At 44.9% G+C, this 23,889-nt stretch overlaps 1 protein-coding gene across 3 annotated transcripts in view; it reads left to right on the forward strand.

Annotated features, from left to right (window-relative positions):
• The window catches only part of LOC136625196 (uncharacterized), a 41,292-nt gene extending 29,008 nt beyond the window's left edge, over nt 1-12,284 (forward strand). For 2 of the 3 annotated variants that reach the window (XM_066599217.1, XM_066599220.1), the window contains 4 exons: nt 1,873-2,112; nt 4,741-5,016; nt 7,246-7,362; nt 9,524-12,284. In XM_066599217.1, the coding sequence (XP_066455314.1) occupies nt 1,873-2,112; nt 4,741-5,016; nt 7,246-7,362; nt 9,524-9,570 (680 nt within the window). In that variant the 3' untranslated portion in view covers nt 9,571-12,284. The remainder of the gene's footprint in view (nt 1-1,872; nt 2,113-4,740; nt 5,017-7,245; nt 7,363-9,523) is intronic. The other variant, XM_066599219.1, reaches the window with a different exon arrangement.
• The last annotated feature ends 11,605 nt before the right edge of the window (nt 12,285-23,889 follow it).

The raw sequence follows: 23,889 nt of genomic DNA on the forward strand, positions 1-23,889 counted from the left end.
CGATAAAACGCTTGTGTGAATGAGGCCTTAAGGTTACCGCTCGGTAATCAAGTGGAAAGGCTGATGCTGGTATTTCATTTTTACCGGCCATATTAACTGCAGGTAAAAAATAATTGTCTGCTGAGAGCATGGCTGGGCAGCAACCCACAACAAGGATTTCACTGACACGCACTGCGTAGCACTGGTCAGCCACTGCTATAATTAGGGCTGTGACCCCTGTCCTGCTCCCCTCACTACTGTCATCTGCATCCTGTATACACCACAGATGCTGGGGGGAGAGGTCAGGGATCACAGATCTAGTTACAGCAGTGGTGGCGGACTGGAACTAGAAATGAGTGTAAGTGAAATCTTTGAGGCTGTGGGGTTGTAGCCCGCGGAAGGTTCAGGATGGGGGGAGTACAAAGAGGGGGACATTATTACTACAGGGTCCACTACTAGGGACTACCACTGAGGAACATAATACTACTGGGGTCACTATGAGGATGAGGGGGTGGGGTCACTAATACTCTTGAGGCCACTATTGTGACCACTTTTACTATTAGGGGCACTATTACTATTGGGTCCGGTACTGGGAACATTGTTACTATTGGGAGCACTATAATTATTTGGGTCTACAACTGGGGACACTATTACTACTGGGGCCAGTGTTACTATTGGGTCTACAACTGAGAACACAATTAACACCGGGTACACTATTTCCACTGGGGGCTATTAAGGGGAGCACAAATATTATTTGGGACCATTAGAATAACAGAGAAAAAAACCTTACCTTGTGATATGCCATGCCCAAACCACACCCCCTTTTGTAGTGGGCAGTATTTTTTGTGACAAAGGTGGCAGCCCTAGTGCCTGCCGATGTATACATCATACAGAGTCGCAGTGTACGTTCACACTGGTTTACTGAAGTGGTATTCACTAGAATATCCACAGCTTTTACAGTACAAGCATTTTAAGAAATCCTATCCACACGCTGCAGAGTCTCTAGTAATGTGTGCAGTCAGTTCCTGGCGTACATTATAGTAAAACTGACAGGCTGTGTGCAGCTACGCCAGCTAAAACTGGGCTCCGCCCACTGTATGAAAGCGTGATGGGGTGTAAATGAAAGGAAAGTTATTTTCGTACTTGTGCCTGAATTACTACTTTTACTGCCAGAATTGTGGCACAAATAATTTATGAAGTCCTGGACACCAGAATTCTGGTATTGAAAGGGACCTTACACAAGGATTTGCAGAATATTCAGCCCCTACATCTGTATTGCTAACATAAGGATTTTGGTGCAAAATTGAAAACAGTAGAATCATGCCGGCAATTCTGCATCAGAATCCACAGTTAGCTGTGTAGATTTTGGTGCTGAACTCAGGTACGGCAGATTCTTTAACGCTATTGTGGAATATGCCAACACAGTTGAAAGGTCCTAAAAGCTGCAGTTTTGGTGGTTATGAGACTTTTCGTTTTTCAAAAGTGGGTAGGGCCTGGTATTAGGGGGTGTGGCTGCACGCAGCCCATCACATTTACCATAATCTTTGCCAAAAACAGGTGTAGATTGTAGCTATAAACCTGCTCTAGCCGAAGCTGGCATGGGTTGTGATCTGGTGCATAGATGTGTATGCCAATGCTTGTGCTGGGTGCAGGGCTTACTTAGACCGGTGTGTGAAAGACCCAACATTTGCATGAAATTTAATGTGGGAATTAGTTTTCAGGTTTTTTTTTTCTCCTCTTTGTACATAACCAATACTAAATGCAATTGAAAAAAAATAGGACACTTTTTGTGGTGGACGCCAAAAATACAACTCTGCACAACTCGGCACCACGTAAACTGGGGCCGCTCCTGACTGTAGAATATACCTGTGATCTCTGGATTATTATTTCCAGGTCTGACTGCAGAGAAAGGCTTGGCTAAACCGGTGCTGCCTGGCAACAGACAACAATGGCAGTATACGAGCATGTATTTTTACTTCAATCCTGTAATCCAGTGCACAGCAGGAAATGAAAATCTATACAAGGTTGGAACATGTGATCCCATTGAGAGGAATGGTGTTGGGAAGAGGATGAAGTGCATACTGAATTATCAGGCAAAGGAAGATGTAAAAGTGACCTGTTCTATCATGGAAGGTAAGCAGAGAACATCTGAGCATACGTGGCCAGGTACTGACCTCACATAAACCATCCATGAGCGGCGAGGGGCTCCATCTAGTGGTTTAATCACTCATCAGACCCTGGGAAACTGCATCGTATCACTGGGATTCAGGCGGAATCCCCATTGATGTGTGTACTGGGGTTTATGTACGGAGCTGTAAGTGATGCATCTACATTCACAGACGATGGTTACCATATGTTCTCTTCTTACAGTTCCAGCAACTTAAAAAGGTTGTATAAAATTAGGAAAAGTTATCTGGTGTTTTTCCAGAAACAGCACCAATCTTGTCTGTGGTCTGTCTGGTATTTGCAGCTCAGCCATCTTTAATTTTCATGGCACAAGTATGTGGAGTTAGGCATAACCAAGAATCAAAAGTAGTCTTTCCATAGAACGTTCTTCCATTGGGCACTTTCATAGAATTTTACATAAAAAGTTGACACTTTGTATAACCTGCTCTAAAATTCATGTTTGTGGCTGAATCTGACTTAAGCAGAGCCTCAGATAAATGGTACAGGGCTCTACTTCCAAGCACACCAAGGGCCTGGAAAGTTGAGTGTAAACTTCTTCATTTTCAGGATCCAAATACAATAGCAACGAGTTTCATTGCTGAACAGCGCCACTCTGTGGTCTGTCTGATATTTGCAGCTCAGCCATCTTTAATTTTCATGGCACAAGTATGTGGAGTTAGGCTAATTGCGCGAAAGTCGTACGATTTCCTCGCCAGTGTGAAACCACCCATCCACTGTCTGCCGAAAATAATTGGGCACCCGACAGGAATCAAAAGTAGTAGTCACTCCATCGAACATTCTTCTATTGGGCACCATCATAGAATTTTACATAAAAAGTTGACACTTTGAATCAGATTCAGCCACAAACATGAATTTTAGAGCAGTTTCTACAATTAGAGCCTGGGATCCGGCGGGTTTCTATTGTTGGACTCCATCCTCAGAGGCAAACGACAAAAACACCGGAACCGCCAGATCAGCACATCCCAGAGCAAAATGCCAATGACTATAAAGAGGTCCATTCAGCTTCCAGCATTTTGCCAGATGAAGTAGCACAGCATGCTGCAATAGTTCATGGGGGATTTTCTGTTGGAAGCTCAGTTAGGAGCCTCCAGCACAGCTCCGACACAGATGTGAATGGATCCTAAACTCTATGTGCCCCTTTCCCTTGGGGTTATATTTGACTCTGATCTCTCCTTCACCCCTATATCCAACCTCTCACCCGGACATGCCACCTGCACCTCAAGAACATCGCAAGAATACGCCCTTTTCTCACTGTAGACACGCTAAAAACGCTCACTGTTGCCCTCCTCCACTCTCTCCTCAATATTCAACTCGTTGCTGATCGGCCTCCCCTGCACCAGACTCTACCCTCTCCAATCTATCCTGAATGCGGCAGCCAGGCTCATCTTCCTGTCCATCCGCTACTCGGACGCCTCTGCCCTGTGCCAGTCACTGCACTGGCTGCCCGTTAAATGCAGAATACAATTTAAACTCACTACCTTCATCCATAAAGCCCTCCATAGCGCTGTGCCACCTTACATTACTTCCCTCATCTCAATCTACCACCCAGCCCAGGCTCTCCGCTCTGCTCACGAAATCAGACTGAGTGCCCTTTTAATTCGATCCTCTCATTCCCGCCTCCAAGACTTCTCCAGAGCAGCACCGGTCCTCTGGAACGCGCTACCCCAAAACATTCGCGCAATCCCTGACTCACAAAACTTCAGGTGTGCCCTAAAAACACACCTCTTTAGGGAGGCATACCATATCTCCTAAACCAAACCCCTCTGTACTCCGCCTGACAACATACTCCCTGTCCTAGTGACTGTATCCCCTGCTAGCCATAATCAACCGCCCCCTACAGTCATACCGACTCAGCCACCACACTGCTTAAGTCTGACCATTGTCTGTGTATAGCATCCCCCATTCTCCACCTCGCCATACCGTGCACATCTCCAGCCTCTTTACCTCCTGTATCACCCCATTATCTGTAGTATGTAAGCTCGTTGGAGCCGGACCCGCACCCCTACTGTCTCCATCAATTGATTATTATATAACCGCGGTTCTGTAATGTTTGTACTTTGTCTTTCTGTATTCCCCCTGTCTTTGTAAGCGCTGCGGAATATGTTGGCGCTATAGAAATAAACATTATTATTAATAGTCCTGTTTCCATATAGTTGCTTTAAAGAATAGTGGAGATATTGCAAGCAGGGAACTTCTGAATTCTGATTTACCATAATCTATGACAAAAACTGGTGTAGATTGTAGCCATAAACCTGCTGTATCCGGAGCTGGCATGGGTTGTGATCTGGTGCACAGATGTGTATGCCAATGCTTGTCCTGGGTGCGGGGCTTACTTAGACCGGTGTGTGAAAGACCCAATATTTGCATATTTGCATGAAATTTAATGTGGGAATTAGTTTTCATGTTTTTTTTCTCCTTTTGTACATGATCAATACTAAATGAAATTGAAGAAAGAAAAAAAAAGACACTTTTTGTGGTGGACGCCAAAAATACAACTCCGCACGTGGCACCATGTAAACTGAGGCCGCTCCTGACTGTAGAATATACCTGTGATCTCTGGATTATTATTCTCAGGTCTGGCTGCAGAGAAAGGCTGGGCTATACCGATGCTGCCTGGCAACAGACAACGATGGCAGTATACGAGCATGTATTTTTACTACAATCCTGCAATCCAGTGCAAATCAGGGAATGTAGATGTATCCGAGTATGGAAAATGTGATCCCATTGAGTGGAACGATGTTTTCAAGAGGATAAAATGTATAGTGTATCATGAAGCGAAGGAAGGTGAAGACGTGTTCTGTTCTATCATGGAAAGTAAGCTGAGAACATCTACTGAGCAAACACCGCCAGGTACTGTACTCACATAAACCATCCATGAGCGGGCGAGGGGGCAAATGGGCACCATCTAGTGGTTTAATCACTCAACAGACTCTGGGAAACTGCGTTCTATCACTGGGGTTCAGGCGGGATCCCCATAGATGTGTGTACTTGTGTTTATGTATGGCGCTGTAAGTGATGCATCTACATTCACGATGGTTACCATAGGTTCTCTTCTTACAGTCCCAGCAACTTAAAAAGGTTGTATAAAATTAGGAAAAATTATCTGGTGTTTTTCCAGAAACAGCGCCACTCTTGTCCGTGGTCTGTCTGGTATTTGCAGCTCTTTAATTTTCATGGTACAAGTTTGCAGAGATACACTATCCTACCAAAAATTGGGCACCTGACCAAGAATCAAAAGTAGTAGTCACTCTATAGAATGTTCTTCCATTGCGCACTGTCATAGAATTTTACATACAAATTTGATACTTTCTAAAAACTGCTTTAAAATTCATGTTTGTGGCTGAATCTGACTAAAGCTTCATTCACACGCACGTATATCAACCGCCGTTTTCACAGCCGGTTGATATACGCTACCATCTGATGCATTGCATTCATGGAATCCTAGAAGGGTAGACTTGGAAGGGACCTCCAGGGTCATCAGGTCCAACCCCCTGCTCAATGCAGGATTCAGTAAATCATCCCAGACAGATATTTGTCCAGCCTTTATTTTAGCACTTCTATTGAAGGAGAACTCACCACCTCCTATGGCAACCTGTTTGACTCATTGATCACCCTCACTGTCAGAAAGTTTTTTATAATATCTAATCTGTGTCTCCTCCCTTTCAGTTTCATCCCATTGCTTCTAGTCTTTCCTTGTACAAATGAGAATAGGGCTGATCCATCTGCACTGTGACAGCCCTTCAGATATTTGTAGACAGCTATTAGGTCTCCTCTCAGCCTTCTTATTTGCAAGCTGAACATCCCAGATCCTTTAACTGTTCCTCATAGGATATGATTTGCAGACCGCTCACCATCTTGGTAACTCTTCTCTGAACTTGCTCCAGTTTGTCTATGTCTTTTTTAACCCCTTCATGACATGGCCTATTTTGGGCTTAAGGACGCAACAATGTTTGGCGGATTTTCTTCTCCGTTTATCAAAAGCCATAACTTTTTTATTTTTCCGTCGACGCGGCCGTATGAGGGCTTGTTTTTTGCGTGGCGAACTGTAGTTTTTATCGATGCTAATTTTGGGTACATAGACTATATTGTAAAAAATTTTTTTTTTTAATGATAGCAGAGAGAGAAAACGCATCAATTCTGCCATTGATTTTTTTTTTACACCGTTAATCATGCAGCATAAATGAGACTTTCCATTTTTTCTGCAGACCGGTACGGTTACAACGATACCAAAATTCTAACATTTTTTTTAGGTTTTCCCACTTTTCTGCAGTAAAAACCCTTTTTTTTGGAAATCTTTTTTCTATTCTAAATTGCTGCATTCAAAGTCACGTAACTTTTTTATTTTTTGATGTACAGAGCTCTATGAGGGCTTATTTTTTGCGAACCGAGCTGTAGATTTTATTGGTACCATTTTGGCGTACATACGGCTTTTTTGATCACTTTTATTGTGTTTTTACTGAGGCAATGTGCTAAAAATGAGCATTTTGCCTCAGTTTTTTAGCTTTTTTTTAGCGTTTTTTTCCGTGCACAGTCAAAAGCATGTGCAACTTATTGTACGCATCATGGGAATGCCAAAGTGGTAGGAACAATATGGGGCACAGGATACACTGAAGATCACATGGCTTTCTTGTTCTAGGGGACAATATATACTATAGTGCTGTTTCCATATAGTTGCTGTAGAGAATAGCGGGGGTATTGCAAGCAGTGAACTGCTGAACTCGGTGGCATTGTAGGGAAGCCGTTGAAGAGCGCTAAGCTATGGAACTAGGAAGCCATAATATCTGTCACTTGCCAGAGTGTACGCCTCCTGAGCTGCTGGACACATTGGTATCAGATACCACTGATGCCACGGAGCTCGTGTGGGCAACACAGAAGGTACCATGGACTGTGCTGTATACATTACAGGATACCGAATGCAGATCCTCTAAGACTCGGGGTCAGAGAGGCTGCGAACATGGAGCAACACAAGAAGGCATGTGCGCGGCGCTATTACTGCCGAAAAGAATATAATTCTGTATAAAGATGATAACAGAGAAACATCTCATCACTAATTACTATCTGTTCTATTTTATCCCACAGACAATGATATGAATGAAGACAAAGACAATAAAACTGCTGAATATGTTATTATCGCTATAGCCGTAGTGGTACTAATCGTCATCATCATTATCACTGTGAAGTGTGTCTATAAAAAGTGTAAGTACATTATACTGTGCATCTCTAGTATCTGCACTCTGAACTATATAAAATCTATAATAACCGTAAGTACATTATTTATCTTTGGCCCCCCAAAGTGATAGTTCCCCCCCCCCTTTGCCCCCACAAAGTTACCTTACCCCCTCTGTGGCCGCACAAAGAGAGCTCCCTTTGTGGCTCACAAAATGATAGTGTACCCTTTGGGGCCAAAAAATTATAGTGTCCCTTCAATGACCTCCCTCACAAAGTGATGGTGCCTCCCTGTGTCCCTTCAAAGTCATAATGCCCCATCTGAGGGCCTACACAACGATAGTACCCCCTCTATGGACTCACAAAATAATAATGCCCCTCTGTGCGCTCAGCAGTGTTTCGTTCCTTTGAAATCCTCTTCAGCAGTCGCTGGACAATCTTGCAACACTACTGTTGGTCCAGATGCTGCACTCCTACCCCATCTCCTGCTCTCAGTACAGGAAGCACCAGAGATGGGAAGAAGAGTTGGGTTCTGCACCATACAGATTGCAAGATTGGAGGTAGTCAGAGGTTGATGCAGAAAGGTGGGGCCAGGCTGTTTGGCCCCGAGCTTCCCTGCCTGAAGAGTTGGTTGTGTATCTTTTTTGCCACCATTGTGAGGTCACGTTTGGCCCCACAATGTGATAATGTCCCCTCATTGGCCCCGCAAAGTGATGGTGCCTCTCTGTGGCCCCACAAAGTGAGAAAGCCCTCTCTGTAGGGCCAAAAAATGATAGTGTCTCCTTGTGCTCCCACAAAGTCATGATAGCCTCATTGTGGCCCCACAAAGTTATAGTGTTCCTCGTGGACTCACAAAATTATGTGCCCACAACAACCCTGAGTTCCCTTGAAAATCTGTTCAGCAGTTGCTGGACAATCTTGCTAGCTCACACTACTGCCGATAAACTTGCTGCACTCCTCCCCCGTCTCCTGCTCTCAGTATAGAAAGCACTGCAGATGAGGGGAGGGACCAGGTTCTGCACTACATACATTGCAAGATTGGCAGCCCTCAAGTCTCCAGTATCCGATTTTCCAACTATGTTTAATGTTTGGTAGCAATAAGTACATTATACAATGCCAGTATCTGCTTGTACTATATAAAAAATCTATGGTGACGTTAAATACATTATATATCTCTATTATTTGCTCCCTGTACTATATATAATGTATGTTAACAGTTAGTACCATTGCAGTATGGCTGAGTTCACACAGTGCGGATTTCCGTACAGATTCCGCCCTGTGTGACCCTAGCCTAAGGTTTTGTTCACCTTGTGCAGATTTTGCTGTAAAGGGTCCGCAGCGCACATTCTGCAGCATTTGGTGTGGCTTTTGTCACAGTTTTTGACGTAGCATTTGGTGCAGAATTCACCCGTTCATATGAAAAGTTGGAATCTGCATGGCAAGCCCACTGCAATAATTGACATGCTCCGGATCCAAAATCTACAATGCAGGTCAATTTCCACGGCAGATTTTTTCCCCGCAGTGTGTGGACAAGATTTTGGAAATCTCCTCCACTTTGCTGCTACTGTACATAACATGGATTTTCCAGGCGGAAGATTTACATAGAAAATCTGCGGCAAACCCTCCTCATGTGAACATTGCCTTTAGCCTCATGTTAACGGCACGCGCAGATTCCGTTCAGGGAATCCAGCACTGCTCACCTGCATTTCCCCGGCAGCAGTGTCTGCGCGAATCCCTCCACTTCCGGGTTTGCTATACCCGCATGGTCCTCATTGCTCGTCATCGGACATGCGCAGTACAGTTTTTTTTTTCTTTTTAAAGCTTCCTGTTTTCTCGCGGATCCGCGGCACATCCGCAGTGTCAGCTGCAGGTGGGCCGTGGATTGGACGTCTTCCATTGACTTCCGCACAAAAATGTAGCATACTGCGATTTGCTTTCCCTTACCAAAAGGTCCGCAAATCAAATCTACATGTTTTAATCCATTTTCGGACACCCATGCATCTGTATGGGCGGCTTGATTTGCGGGTGCACCACACGGCTTTCGCAAATCAAGTTTGCCCATGGACATGAGGCCTAAGAGTCATACTAGGGGTTCTATGAGGGCAAACATCATCTTGTCTTTCTGCCATGCTGTTATAATGTGGCTGCAGCTATTATGGCATGGATCTAACACCCATTTCTCTTCCTACAGGTGACCGCTCACCTCCTGGATCTTCATTTGCATCTGTGCCAGCATAATTTCCTGCCACCTAACTGTTTCCTGTCTTCCTAAATGATCTGATGTAAACTTAGAAACTTTTGTTAAATAGTTTGATAATAGTGAGTTGTAGGCTGGGCTCCGACAAGGCGGTTATATAGCGGTCATGTGGCCTTTTATGGTTTTTTTAATCTGCATATTAATTGCTAAAAACGCTACTAAAAACAACATGCATTTACTGCAAAAAACGCTGCTGTTTTCAGCCGGTTGGCTCCTACAGGTGAAGCACGTTATTTCAATGTTCTTCACCCATAGAAACCGATCGGCTGAAAACCACATTACAAAACTGTGGCATTTTACCAAAACACATGCAGTTTTTAGTAGCATTTTTGATGTGCAATTAATATGCATATTAAAAACCCCATAAGAACATCACACGAATGCTACACAAGTGCCATGTCTGAACGCTGCCTAATCATACGTCCTGCAGCGTCCCGTAGGGTGACCCCAGGCACAGAGCATACATTGAGGAGCGGGGGTGGTAAGATGCTGGCTTGTCACGGCAGCCCTTACCACACTCCCTCCCAGAGGGACGCACGTAGCCTTGGCCAGGGCAGTGCTGGGCCTCTTCCGGACACCCCTAGGAGAGGAATGCCCAATAAATGGTAAAACAGGGATAGTAGTTTTCATGGGTGACGCCACCATTCCAATACACACCAGAATGACCTTCGCCAGAGAATAAATGAGCCGCAGACAGATATTACGTACCTCAGATCCCTGGGAACGGTCAGGGCCTGGAACAACTTTACTTAAACAAACTCCAGCAGTACAAGGCAAAGTAGATAATCTTCCACGTGCTGGTATTAGACACACTTGAATAGGAGTACCTTCACATGGAGATCCCAGGCTTCAGGATGCCTGTGTATGAACAATTAAAGACACATACCTCCACCCAGCGGTCCCAGACTTAAGGATGCTTGGGCGTGAATAATTTAAAAAAAGTACCTCCACTCTGCGGACCCAGACTTCAGGACGCTTGAGTGTGAACAATTGAAGGAAAGTACCTCTGCACTGGGCCTTGGTGAAAACTCCACTTACTTCACTCTCACGCTCTCTCTTCACTTGGGGCTCACTTCTCTCTCATCCTAAATCAGGCACTCCAGGGATCTTCTCCTCTTCCATTTTTCACTACACGGGGGTTAAAGGTACACTCATGTAGCTGGCACTCTTCATCAGGAACCCAGAAGACATGGACCTTTTCCTGCTCTCACTCATAACACGTGACAGGACATAAATTGATGCATTCAAAGACAGTCTCCAGGCTTTGCAAACACTTAACCCATCACACGCTGCAGCTGTGCAATACCCATAACAGAATGACTAGACAGATTCACACAGTGCACCAACATATGACTTGACATGTATGACATTATGGAGGGGGCTACTACACATCCACATTATGTACTGGGCTACTACACATCCAGGACAGCAAGTAAGTTTGTTTCTGTCTGCACAGTATTTCCACCTCATGTGTCAAATTTTGTTGATTAACAGCCTTTCAGATGCAAGCGGTTTTTGCTATGGTTAAACACGGACCAAAGACTGGTTTCCACGCAGAACACTTTGGCTGAAACTTAGTCTTCCAATGGGGGGTGCGCAAATGCAATACGCAATGAGATGTCTGAAGCACCGTGTAATTCCGCTGGAATAAGAACACATCTTGAACTAATTTGCCATTTCAATAGGAGTGTTTGTTTGCTGCGTGGAAATGAACATGCCCTGCGGGCAGTAAAAGTGCTGTCAATGCGTGCTCCAAAAAGCCTCATTTATAGCACAAACAGGCTGCACTAATGTATGCATAATTGCGTTTATGCCCGTGTGAAGTTGGGCTGAGACTAATTTCACACGGGCGATTGCGATAGTGGGCCATGAAATTTGGCCTGATATCTTTCTTTTGCGTGTACAAGATACCCGCAGGTTCTGTGTCAAAAACGCCTCTCATCAATCCAGTAGAGTTGGGATCCACTGGCATGGCCGAAAAGATTGCCAAGTGTTTGTTGTTTTCAATGGGAAATCTTGCATCGCATTAGCGTGCATACAGCCTGATGAAAGGTCAGTAAGAAAGAACCTGAAAGCTCACTATAACAACATGTATTTTTGTTAGCCATTAAAAGGTATCATATCTACAAGATTACTTGGTTTCTCTAACTGAGAACAATCACACTTTACTGGCTAACATGGTACCAAACCCCTTTTTCCATATTGCATGCCATGCAATGTGTTTTCTGGCCCTATTGAAAACAATGGGTGAGACGTTCTGATGGAATACCTAAAGATAGGACATGTTAAATAGTGCTGAGCAAGCCCCATTGATTATAACAGGTTCCATTTGGTTTCAGCTCAGCTGCCTGGCATTTTACCAGACAAAAAAAGCACTGCATGCAGCACTATTTCTTATGGTATTTTGTGTCAGACCTGCGACTTAACCTCTGAATGGAGGTTCTAGCGAGATGTGAAAGTGGCCTTATGTTGCATTTTGTTGTTTATTGTTACAATTGTTATAACCAATGTGTAGCTCTCCACCGAATAATACTGAGACAAATAGTTGTATTCTTCACCTTTAGTGCTTTATTTCTCAATCTGGACTGTAACACGAGTCTACTCCTTTTATTGTCTATATGATATGAAATATAATATGAAAGGAGAAAAGTTGTTATATACTGTAATTTGTGTGAATTTTATTTTGTATGGAACAAGATAACAATGTCTGTATGTAACATCTTCTTTATATCTTTAAATAAAGCATTTTGTTGAATTAAAAGTCTCTTGAACCATCCTGCGATGCCGACTACAAACTCATGTGTGATCTCCTCTCTATCTCCAGACTCCTCATATGCTTTGTTTACACTTGCCTAATCTGCAATCTTTCTGATAACTTTGTTCTTAGCCTCTTACAATCTGGTTTTCTTACGCCACATTCTATAGAAACTGCTCTTACAAGTGTCAAATGATCTTCTGACTGCAAAATTTAATGGCAATTATTCTCTCCTGATTCTTCTGGATCCCTCCGCAACATCTGACACAATAGATCACCACCTTCTCCTCAGTATGTTCTGTCACGGATCGACTACTCTGAGTACTTTCGCCAGTACCAACTTGTCACGGCAGAGCCTTGATCGATTCCTCCGTTGGGATTGCAAGCATGAAGTCACTAAAATACAGGCTGATTTGCACACATGCAAAGTGAAAGCTCAAATCACCACCTGATCCGTTCTAATGGCTCCTGCACTCTACAAATTCCACTGCTGCCACCAAATTGTCACCAAGTGAGAGGGGCCGATACTGATCGATCCCGACTCTGTCCCCGATTACTCCCAGAGTCCTGAGAATTACCAATGATATCTAACTGTACACAACATGGATGTTATACAGACAGGCCTGAAAGGGCTGATATAAAATGGACACTGAGACAGGCCTACTAGTCTCTACATCACATGCTCCACTATACTGTACTCCTTTGTTTTCTTCCTCCGACCTTTTTGACTGCTCGTTCAATATATCATTTGCAGGCTCTTCTTCCTCTTGCTGTTAGGGTTCCTCAGGGTCCAGCCCTCAGTCTTTTTTCTTTCTTCTCTATAGAGTCCCCACTAGACAAGCTATCAGCAGATTTGGCTTTCAGCATCATCTCTACACTGATGACACACAATTATACACTTCTTCCTGTGACATCACCCCTCTACTACTACAAAACCCCAGTGATTGTCTGTCAGCTGTCTCTAACACTGTGTCCTCTCATCTAAAACAACCTCTCAAAAATTGTACTTCTGGTGTTTCCACCATCTAGTAATCGACCAAATCCTGATATTTCCATCTCACTGTGTGGTGCAACCATAATTCCTCAGCATCATGCCCGCTGTCTTGGGGGTCATATTTGACTCTACTCTTACCTTCACTCCACTGGGGTAACTATAGGGGATGCGGTTGCACCCAGGCCCAAGACCCTTAGGGGGCCCATAAGGACTCTCTTCTACATATAGGTAACCCAGTGCTATGAATAAAGCATTATAGTTGGGGGCCCTGTTACAGCTCTGCTTCACTCCATATATTTCATTTCTTGTACACTCATGTTACCTGCACCTCACTCACTACTGATTGGACTTTTCCTCACTGAACTCTTCCATCTCCAATATATCCTGAATGCAGCAGCAAGGATTATCTTTCTGTTCAAACAATACAAGGATACCTCTGCCCCGCGCTGGTCACTGCACGGGTGCCTCTACCCCATGCCGGTCACTACACCGGTGCTTCTACCCCATGCCAGTCACTGAACCAATGCCGTCACTGCATCGGTGCCTCCACTCCATGCCAGTCACTGCACTGGTGCCTCCACGCCAGTCACTGCACCCATGCCACCACCCCGCATCGGTACACCATAGAATACAATTTATACTCATCACACTCAAGCACCCAATACATAACCACTGGGCAACCAATCAGGGACCTCAGTGGTCACATTCTGTAATACTGGCATATCCACTCAATAATGGAAGCCTTGATCCCAGTAGTACCCTGATTTGCTGCAGCAGTCATGTGCTGGCCGCTTGTTGACAAAGGCTGCCTGCTTAGCATCGATCCCCTAATTTACCTGGTATATTCTCCTTCTGACACCAGCTCATCATCAGGGCTGGTGTTCCCATTTGTTATTTTCTCTTTCTAACATCAGTTTACCATATGGACTGATGCCTGTATCTGTATATTTGGCATTCATGGCCTAATAATCTTGGCTATTGCATCTCAGTTTTATTCACCAGCCTCTAGCTGCCTTCTCCGGTATATACAGGGTGATTGTGCCTCACGTATATATTGGCAACTCCAGGATGTCAATGGAGATGATTAGGTCTCAGCCCAAGACACGTTAGGAAGCCTCTTTTTTCCTTATTGAGTTACCCAATTGTAGGTTAACAGGACTGAGGTTTGGCTCCACCTGAAACCAAGTACCACATCACTAACTCCCGAGTGCGGTTCTATTACATTTTTACCACATTAAGCTCCTGATGTTCTGTCTGTACGACCAGAGAAACGCGTTGAGCATTCTAAATATCTGAGCATTTTAAACTGATAACTGGACTATTGAGAGCTCTGTCATTTTTAACAGAGTGTCCTAATATCATACTTTGGAGCATTAAGAGTCTTTTTGAGCACCCAATATATCTACATACTGTTGGAACATCAATCCAATAATTTTGTAGAATACTGTTCAGTTTTCACCCCTCTGTTCATCCTCGATATCCCACTGAGGACCCTTGTTGGACACCATTAAGGGTGCCACGTGGCTGTGAAACACATCGACAGTCTCCTGAGCGTTTATCATCAAGCGTTCTTTACATCTCTCGTTCCTTGGTTGTGGATCTTAGGCCACTGTCCTCGACCCTTATTCTGAGGGCCGGGGTCAGACACCACAAGAAGGTACTAGCTAGCCTGGATATATTTTTGAGGGGGGGGGGGGGGTCTATCCAGCTTACAATTCTCCTTCTACTGGGCTCTACCATCTATCAGGGCCTTACTATCCACTTTTTTACATCTTAGGTGTATGTTCACCTTTGTACTATGGTTTCCCTTTTGCCATAGAATCTAGGTTTACATGTGTTTGTCCCTTTGCACACAATGGTTTTAATTATTTACCAATAAAACAATTGTTTTAGGTTTTTCTGTGAATTATAATTTAACGTTTTCTTAAGCCTCTAGGCCTCTGAAACACTTTCTTGTGTTAATATTCGTAAGGGAGATGCATTATTAATGATGGGGCATTAATATACGTGGGGGATAATAGGGGAGCATTGTTGCTTTTGGGGGCCATAAGGCAGAATTGTTATTGATGGGGGGCCATGAGGGAACATTGTTACTGATGGGGGCTATAAAGTAACATTGTTACAGTTGGGGGCCAAAAGGTATTGGAGCCACAGCTCTCTCCACAACACAGCAGGTCAACGACCAAAGCTCCATGGTCCGAGGATCCAGAACTTTCAGTTGTACGGTTGTACCCAAACATTTGGCATGCTCCAGGGCTATCTCATGAGTTACAACTACAGGCTGCACCCAACCTTCTTCGGAGACATCTTGTACTTGCTTGCACGCTCCACTACAGCAACAACAACAAACTGCGCGCCACAAACCAATTTTTGTACCACATTCAAGTGCCACCCTGAGAGCTGAGACATGATATACCATTTGTCCAACAGACTCACATGTCCCACCCAGCATAGTGACCAGTTATGTAAACCTTATAATGGCCACTGGACTGAGATCAATACCATACACACAATATCCACATAGGCCTCGACAGTGCCTGTTACAACAGATTCATCTGTTGCATATAATCATTAGTAGTCGTACAATAAACTTCGGCACTTTGGCAATTACCCCACTACACAAAGCTAGCATGTTCATCCCCCTTACACGCCTTTTTTTAGGGACATTTATGTCCCAGGAGGCTGTACTGTAGCACAGTGCCCACTACAGCCTTACAAAGTAGTCTTGGGGTACAGCCACACAGTGCGGCCCCATATAACAAAATCCGCAGCATTTCTAGTAGCAGAGAAGCAGATGACATTTAAACCAATCTAATGCACTTCATCTGGAAATTGACATACGGGGCAGTTTAAGGACAAAAATGATCCGGTCTTCAAAGGATGCATTTACAGTGAAAAGCTTATGTAAATATTCAGCTGTCATGATTGCCATTATTCACACATTCTGCTTCTGCAAGCGAAAATTAAATTATTAACCACTGTTGGTTCAGAGTAGGGACAGGTGGAGGGTCTCTGGGGAGAAGAAGATTGCTGGAGAATATAGAACATGAACCCAGGTGAGCGATCCTGACAGGTGACACAGCAAGTGCCAGGGGACCGATGTGCTGCAATATCCAATGGAAGGCTGTGGGGAGTGTATACTTTATCATCCTGCTGAAAGTAAGCATTTATACGTAGTCACAGCTCAGATCTACCTGTGTATACCGTATATGCAGTCACGTTTATAGGGGGAATTTAACAGGAGCTTTATGCTAGTATTTGTAGTAAAAAGTCCCAGATTTGGCATCTTTGTAAAGTGATGAGGGGCATGGTGTTGTGGAGGGGTGTGATCAACAGCAAGCTGTCAAATTTATTATGTTTCAAGCCAGAAAATAGCATAAAAATCAGCACAAATATACACCTAAAGACAGCACGAGATGCAGCATATTTATTAAGAAGCACGCATGCATTTCCTAATAAATTTGGCACATTTTACTCCAATGGACTTCAGTGTAAGACTGTCGTATGAAACAACTGCCATTGATCCGTCTTGGTGCCCAGATGACTTCACTCAGCTGCAGCTTGCCACACTCCTCTGACTGGGGTTTCTCCGTTTTGCAATGCCCCTAGTGGGCTTGGGTGGACAATGCCTCACTAGATGCCTCCAAACTATCTTTGATCCAGCAGTCCAGGATTTTATGTGCTATCCTAGGTAACCATTAAATACCCCAATTTCAGCTGCATCTATATCCTCTTGACACAGATGAAGTTGAACATGATGGTTTAACTAACTCTCTTATAGGCATCATTACTGTGTGAGGGGGGCACTAAGAGGGCATCACTACTTTGAGAGGGCATGTTTATGATGATGATGACAATTATCCATTGAGTCGCACCCGACCCTCGGTCACTCTATGGATCAATGTTCTATATGCATTAATGTCTTTCACGGCTTCTTTCAGTTCGACGATTGACATGTTGGTGGTGGTCTTGATTGTATCTAGTGTAACAACTCAGGGGTTAAAGAGCACGTCACTTTCGCTTCTTGGTTACTTTATTCATACAATCTTTAGCAGAAACATAAATGACTGGGTCTCCAGAGAAATAATAATAAACGTTTGCAACAGCAAAGTCCTTTTTAAAGTCCCTTCACAGTCCACAGGGGGAGCAAGTAAATCCTCAGCTCAGGAAACAATAATAAGTCCGTTGATTTTGCACAGACCTGTGGATGTCCAGAGCGCAGCTGGTCCTTAAAGGGGTTGTCCTGTGCCGAAACGGCTTTTTTTTTTTTCAATAGGCCCCCCGTTCGGCGCGAGACAAACACAAGGGATGGGTTAAAAAAAAAAAAGTTTAGTACTTACCCGAATCCCCGCTCTGCGGCGACTTCTTACTTACCTTACCAAGATGGCTGCCGGGATCTTCACCCACGATGCACCGCGGGTCTTCTCCCATGGTGCAACGTGGGCTCTGTGCGGTCCATTGCCGATTCCAGCCTCCTGATTGGCTGGAATTGGCACACGTGATGGGGCAGAGCTACGCGATGACGCGTAGAAGGGGGCGGGGCCAGAACGCCGCTCATGCAGAGACCGAAGAGATGGGAGAAGACCCTTCTGCGCAAGCGCGTCTAATCGGGAGATTAGACGCTGAAATTAGACGGCACCATGGAGACGGGGACGCTAGCAACGGAGCAGGTAAGTGAATAACTTCTGTATGGCTCATATTTAATGCACGATGTATATTACAAAGTGCATTAATATGGCCATACAGAAGTGCTTACCCCCACTTGCTTTCTCGGGACAACCCCTTTAAGTCTGTAGTCTCTCTAGACCAGGGGTCCCAACTCCAGTCCTCAGGGACCACCAACAGGTCATGTTTTCAGGATCTCCTCTAGTAAGAACACCTGTGGCAATGTCTGAGGCACTAACAAAAATTACATCACCTGTGCAACACTGAGGAAATCCTGAAAATATGACCTGTTGGCGGTCCCTGAGGACTGGAGTTGGGGAACACTGCTCTAGACCCTAGTCCAAGGGCAGGCTTCTCCAAGCGTCCTGTTGGGACAGCGTCTCTCTCTGCTTACAACAGGAGTATTCCAGGGCCAGAGCCCTCCAAGTGTCCTGCCAGACACACACCCACCTCTCGGGTGTTGAGGTTAGGAGCGTCACCCTGTCAACCTCTGGCCTTCTTGGTCTGCGCCAGACCCTGGGATAGCAGCCCTCTCAGCTCCACTGAGCTGTCTCACTGGCTCTCTCAGCCAAACACTCTCTGCCACTGCAGCAGGAACACACCTTTTTATCCTCCTTACACACCTGTGGGTGTTTCTCCTCTTTGCCTCAGGCAACAGACTGACTGTCTGTTGCCCCCTACAGGCAATCCTCTGTAGCGCACCCCTACACTAGCCATCTTGTTCTTTGTCGTCCTGATCTTCTCTTTCTACTGACCTTGTCAAGCATCAGTACTGTTTCCAGTGAGTTAGTGCGCATCACGTGTCCGAAAAAGAGAGCTTCTGTTTGATGATTTTGCCCCCTAGTGATATTTTTGGTTTGACGCGATCTAACACTACCTTGTTCATTGTCATGGCAGTCCAAGGTATCCGTAGCATTCTCCCCCAGCACCATAGTTCAAACACATCAATTTTCCTTCTGTCTGTTTTTCTAAGTGTCCATCTTTCACAACCATACATCGTTATGGGAAAGACGATTGCATTGACCAGTCTGGTTTTTGTTGCCATGCTAATATCCTTGCTTTTCCAGATCTTTTCCACTCCTTGCATTGCATTCCTACCAAGTGTAATCCGTCTCTTGATCTTGGGTCCAGATTGCCCGTTGCAATCGATTTTGGATCCAAGGAAGATGAAATCTTGAACTGTCTCGACTTCTTCATTGTTAATTTTTATGTTCACTGTATCGTTGCCTAATGTGGTCATGACCTTCGTTTTCTTGCTTTCGTATCCTTACTTGGAGAGGGGCACTATAGAGACATCTTTAATGTGAGGGGAGGCAATAAGGAGGCATCACTACTGTGTGGAGGGCACTAAGGGGACATTATTACTGTATGCGGCACAAAGGGGGCATCCTTACTTTGTGGGGGCGCTAAGACAGCATTATCAGACAGTGAGCACTATGAAAGTGTTTGGGTTACTATTACTTTGTGATGCCAGTAAGGGAACACCATTACTATGTATTACAATAAGGAAGGCACTATTACTGTGTGGGGGCATAAAGGAGACTGGGTACGGTTGGGCATATATGGACAGTGGGGTTAGAGGTAAGATTTAACATGAGAAAAAAATTGCCATGGCATGGGAAGCAGGAGTTTTCTCTCTTTCCACTCCTTGATGGTCGGGAGGTGGGCTCACCAGTCTACTCCTCCGCATATTCATCTTGCTCATTGCCCCCCTGTGTGCTGCCAACCAGGCAGATTCCCTGTCCCCAGCCTTCTCCTGAACTTTTTGGTGATAAATCAGTGGCATAAGCTCATTTACCACTTTCAGAACATTGCTTATTTATTGAAATTCACTAATTTTAACATCCAGAGCCATTTTGGGTCAGTTTGGGCTGAATTGGCTCCTGTTTGTCCAGCCTGGGGTCTAGCGACACTTCTGTCACATTGCTGATACATTTCTCTTCTGCGGTCGCCTTTCTGTTCTTCACATCAATTACATTACAGATAATTACAATTTAATGTTGCTCACATCTCAGGCTGCAGAGTCCTTGCCACGGTGATAGGGGCCAGCGTGGCTGTTCCTTACTGGCTGCCTACGTCTCAGGGCCCCCAGGGGCCTCATATCAATCCTAGAACAGCAGGTACAGGTGTAATTATCCGCAGAGCATTCTCTCCCAGTGCAGGTACAGGAGACAACAACACGGTCACTGCGGTAAGAGCAATATCTGTATATTATGTGGGGTGGGCTATTCCTGGGGACTCATAGCAGGCTAACTTAGTTATATATCTGTCCTATATAGAGACAATGTAGTAGATGTTACCTGCAGTCCTATGTAACATCTCCGATAACACAGTGATGACTTTTACAGTACAGTTAATGTTCCCTGCAGTCCTATGTAACACCACAGATAACACAGTGATGACTTTTATAGTACAGTTAGGCCTTATGCACACGACCGTGACAGGCTCCGCAAGCGGAATACTGCAGTGAAGACCGTCACGGCGCCCCTCCAAGGACCCCATACTTACCTCCGGATCCGCTGCCCGAAGTCCCGCATGACGGTCTGGCGTGCATGCGCAGTACAGCGCATGACGCACTGGCAGCGTCAAATGACGCGACTGGCGGTGGGTGCGGCTCGTATTCACGCTAAACTTCCGCTCTGCTACAGCGGAAGTATAGCGTGATGGGCGGCTTCCATTGACTACAATGGAAGCCGTCGGCACGTATACCTGCAGCAAATAGAACCTAATAGCTGTAGTGAAACACCGCGTATTAGGCCCTAATGTTCCCTGCAGTCCTATGTAACACCACAGATAACACAGTCATAATTCTTTGAATACAGATAATGTAGTAGATGTCACCTGCAGCCCTATGTAACACCACTGATAAAACAATGATAACTCTCTGAGTACAGAAAATGTAGCAGATGTTCCCTGCAGTCCTATGTAACATCACCAATAACACAGTGATGACTTTTTCAGTACAGGTAATGTTCCCTGCAATCCTATGTAATACCACCGATAACACAATGATAACTCTCTGAGTACAGATATTGTATTAATATTACCTGCAGTCCTATGTAACATAACCGATAACACAGTGCTGACGTTTTCAGTACAGTTAATGTTCCCTGCAGTCCTATGTAACACCACAGATAACACGGTGCTGACTTTTTCAGTACAGTTAATGTTCTCTGCAATCCTATGTAACACCACAGATAACATAGTGATAATTCTTTGAATACGGATAATGTAGTAGATGTTGCCTGAAGTCATTGCTGATTTTATGCACCTTTTAATCAAGGTTATGACTATAGCGTAATTAATGCACCAATTAGAATGGGGTGCACATATTTTCTGCCATGTAATACATATGTATGGAGTACATCAGATATAATCACTTATTCCATGTAACTTTGCAGTAGGAACTCAAAGCTGTTATTGGACTTTGCGGTAGAAGATTCCTATTTCAGTCCTGAAGATGGCGCTGTTGTATCTCCTGCTCACTCTAATGCTCTTCTCATTTCTGACAGGTGAGTTCTCAATTCTGTAAGTTTAGCAACCATCAAGTCTGTGGCCTCCGTCAACTACTTATGGCTCAGTCAGACGACCATTTTTTTAAATGCATGTTAGGTGCGTTTGCGATTCGCATCTGTCAGAACCAATGCTTTTCAATGAAAGCGGTCAAACGTGTGTTTTTTTACAAGCGAATAAAATTCGCACTCGTAAAAAATAGGACAGCGATTTGCCGACCCCAATGAGATCATACAGAGAAGATCACGATCCTGTGCCACAGCTGTGACAGCTGTGGCCGAGGATTTCTTCATTTTCGCAGGGAGTCCCCTCATCACTGAATACTGAATCCAGTGACAATGAAACTCCCCGCGGGGATGAAGAATTCCCCTGCCACAGCTGTCACAGCTATGGCACAGGAGCGCAATGTTCTCCCATTGCTTTCAATGGGGCCGGCACTTCTGCAGCCCCATTGAAAGCAATGGGCTGCCGGCAAGCCCTGCAGGGATTTTCCGAGAAGGGCTTTAAATATAAGCCTTTCCCCGAAAATCATCCTTAGCTGTAGAAAAAGAAAAAAAAAGTTAACTCACGTAGAAGCGTTTTCACTCAGTCCCCGGCAGTGGTCTGTCTTCTGGTGGCTAGGGATTGAAAATCCCTGCCCCCAGAAAGCTCTGCCTCTGATTGGCTGAGTTCAGGGACCAATCACAGGCAGCTCTCAGCCATTGAATGACAGCTGTGGCAGAGGATTGTGATCTTCTCTGTATGTTCTCAATGGGGTCGGTGCTGCTGCCGCTGGTCTCATTGGCCACAAGGTGAAACTCCTGGATGTGACAGCATCCAGGGGTTTTACATCCAAGGAATCCCCTGCTGCAGCTGTCAAAGCTGCAGCAGGGGATAGCGATGGCACCGCACTTTATGTACGAATTTTGCCATCATGTCAACGCACACAAGTGCGGATTTTACAACGCGACGGCCGCTTCGGTCATGCGAATTTTCGATGCATGCTTCGCAGCCATGGCCCTGCCAACTCTATCACAGCTTTTCTTTTCTCTCTAGTCCCCTATACTTAGTCCCATTGAATTTGGCTCCTGATGATCTGACTTTGTCTATGGGGACTCTGTATAGGGGAAAAAGCAAACCCTTCATACAAACCCTGAATACACATATGTAAATATACGTCCTGTGTCGTTAAAGGGTTAAGTAATTGTCCCAAGTCAACCTTTAATAAGTCTGTGACACATGCAATACCAACCATGGTACAACCTCTGGAAAAAAAAAATCTATGAACAAGTCCTTGACCCATATGAATTTATAAAAAAGACTCCAACCCATACCAATCATTTATAAGCCTGCTTATACCAATTATTATCAAGTCCCAGACCCATGCCAGTCATTGCCCAATCTCCATTCCACACCAACCATCTACAAGCCTGACCCATTCCAACCATTAGGAAGTCGACAATTCATATAAAAAATGTCAACAAGTCTCTAACCCATGTCAAGCATCAAGTCCCTGAGCCATAGCTGCTAGCATCCAACTAAGAAGTCTGAGACACGTGCCAATCATGGACAAGTCACTGTCCTATTATCAGCCATCTACAAATCAACAATCCATAACCATTGTGGGACCGAGAAGTCTAATAGCTCCCTGTTTTCAGCTACTGGAGTCTGACCCGTACCAACCATTAACAAGTTTCTGACCCATTCTAAGCACATACAAGACCCTCACCCAAATCAACCATGGGAATGTCTCTGACCCATGCCAACCATAAAGTCCTTAAAGGGGTTGTCCCGCGCCGAAACGGGTTTTTTTTTTTTTTAAACCCCCCCCCCCCCGTTCGGCGCGAGACAACCCCGATGCAGGGGTTAAAAAAACCACCCGCACAGCGCTTACCTGAATCCCGGCGGTCCGGCGTCTTCATACTCACCTGCTGAAAATGGCCGCCGGGATCCTCTGTCTTCATGGACCGCAGGGCTTCTGTGCGGTCCATTGCCGATTCCAGCCTCCTGATTGGCTGGAATCGGCACGTGACGGGGCGGAGCTACACGGAGCCCCATTCAGAAAAGAAGAAGACCCGGACTGCGCAAGCGCGGCTAATTTGGCCATCGGAGGGCGAAAATTAGTCGGCACCATGGAGACGAGGACGCCAGCAACGGAGCAGGTAAGTATAAAACTTTTTATAACTTCTGTATGGCTCATAATTAATGCACAATGTACATTACAAAGTGCATTATTATGGCCATGCAGAAGTGTATAGACCCACTTGCTGCCTCGGGACAACCCCTTTAAAGGTGCATTTATACGGAACGATTATCATAAAAAAAAATTGCTGGATTATTCGAGTTTGAACAGCATTGTTCAGTGTGAACACGCCCAATGATCAAACGATAAAC

This window comes from Eleutherodactylus coqui, chromosome 4 (genome assembly GCF_035609145.1).
Source record: "Eleutherodactylus coqui strain aEleCoq1 chromosome 4, aEleCoq1.hap1, whole genome shotgun sequence".
NCBI lineage: Eukaryota > Metazoa > Chordata > Amphibia > Anura > Eleutherodactylidae > Eleutherodactylus > Eleutherodactylus coqui.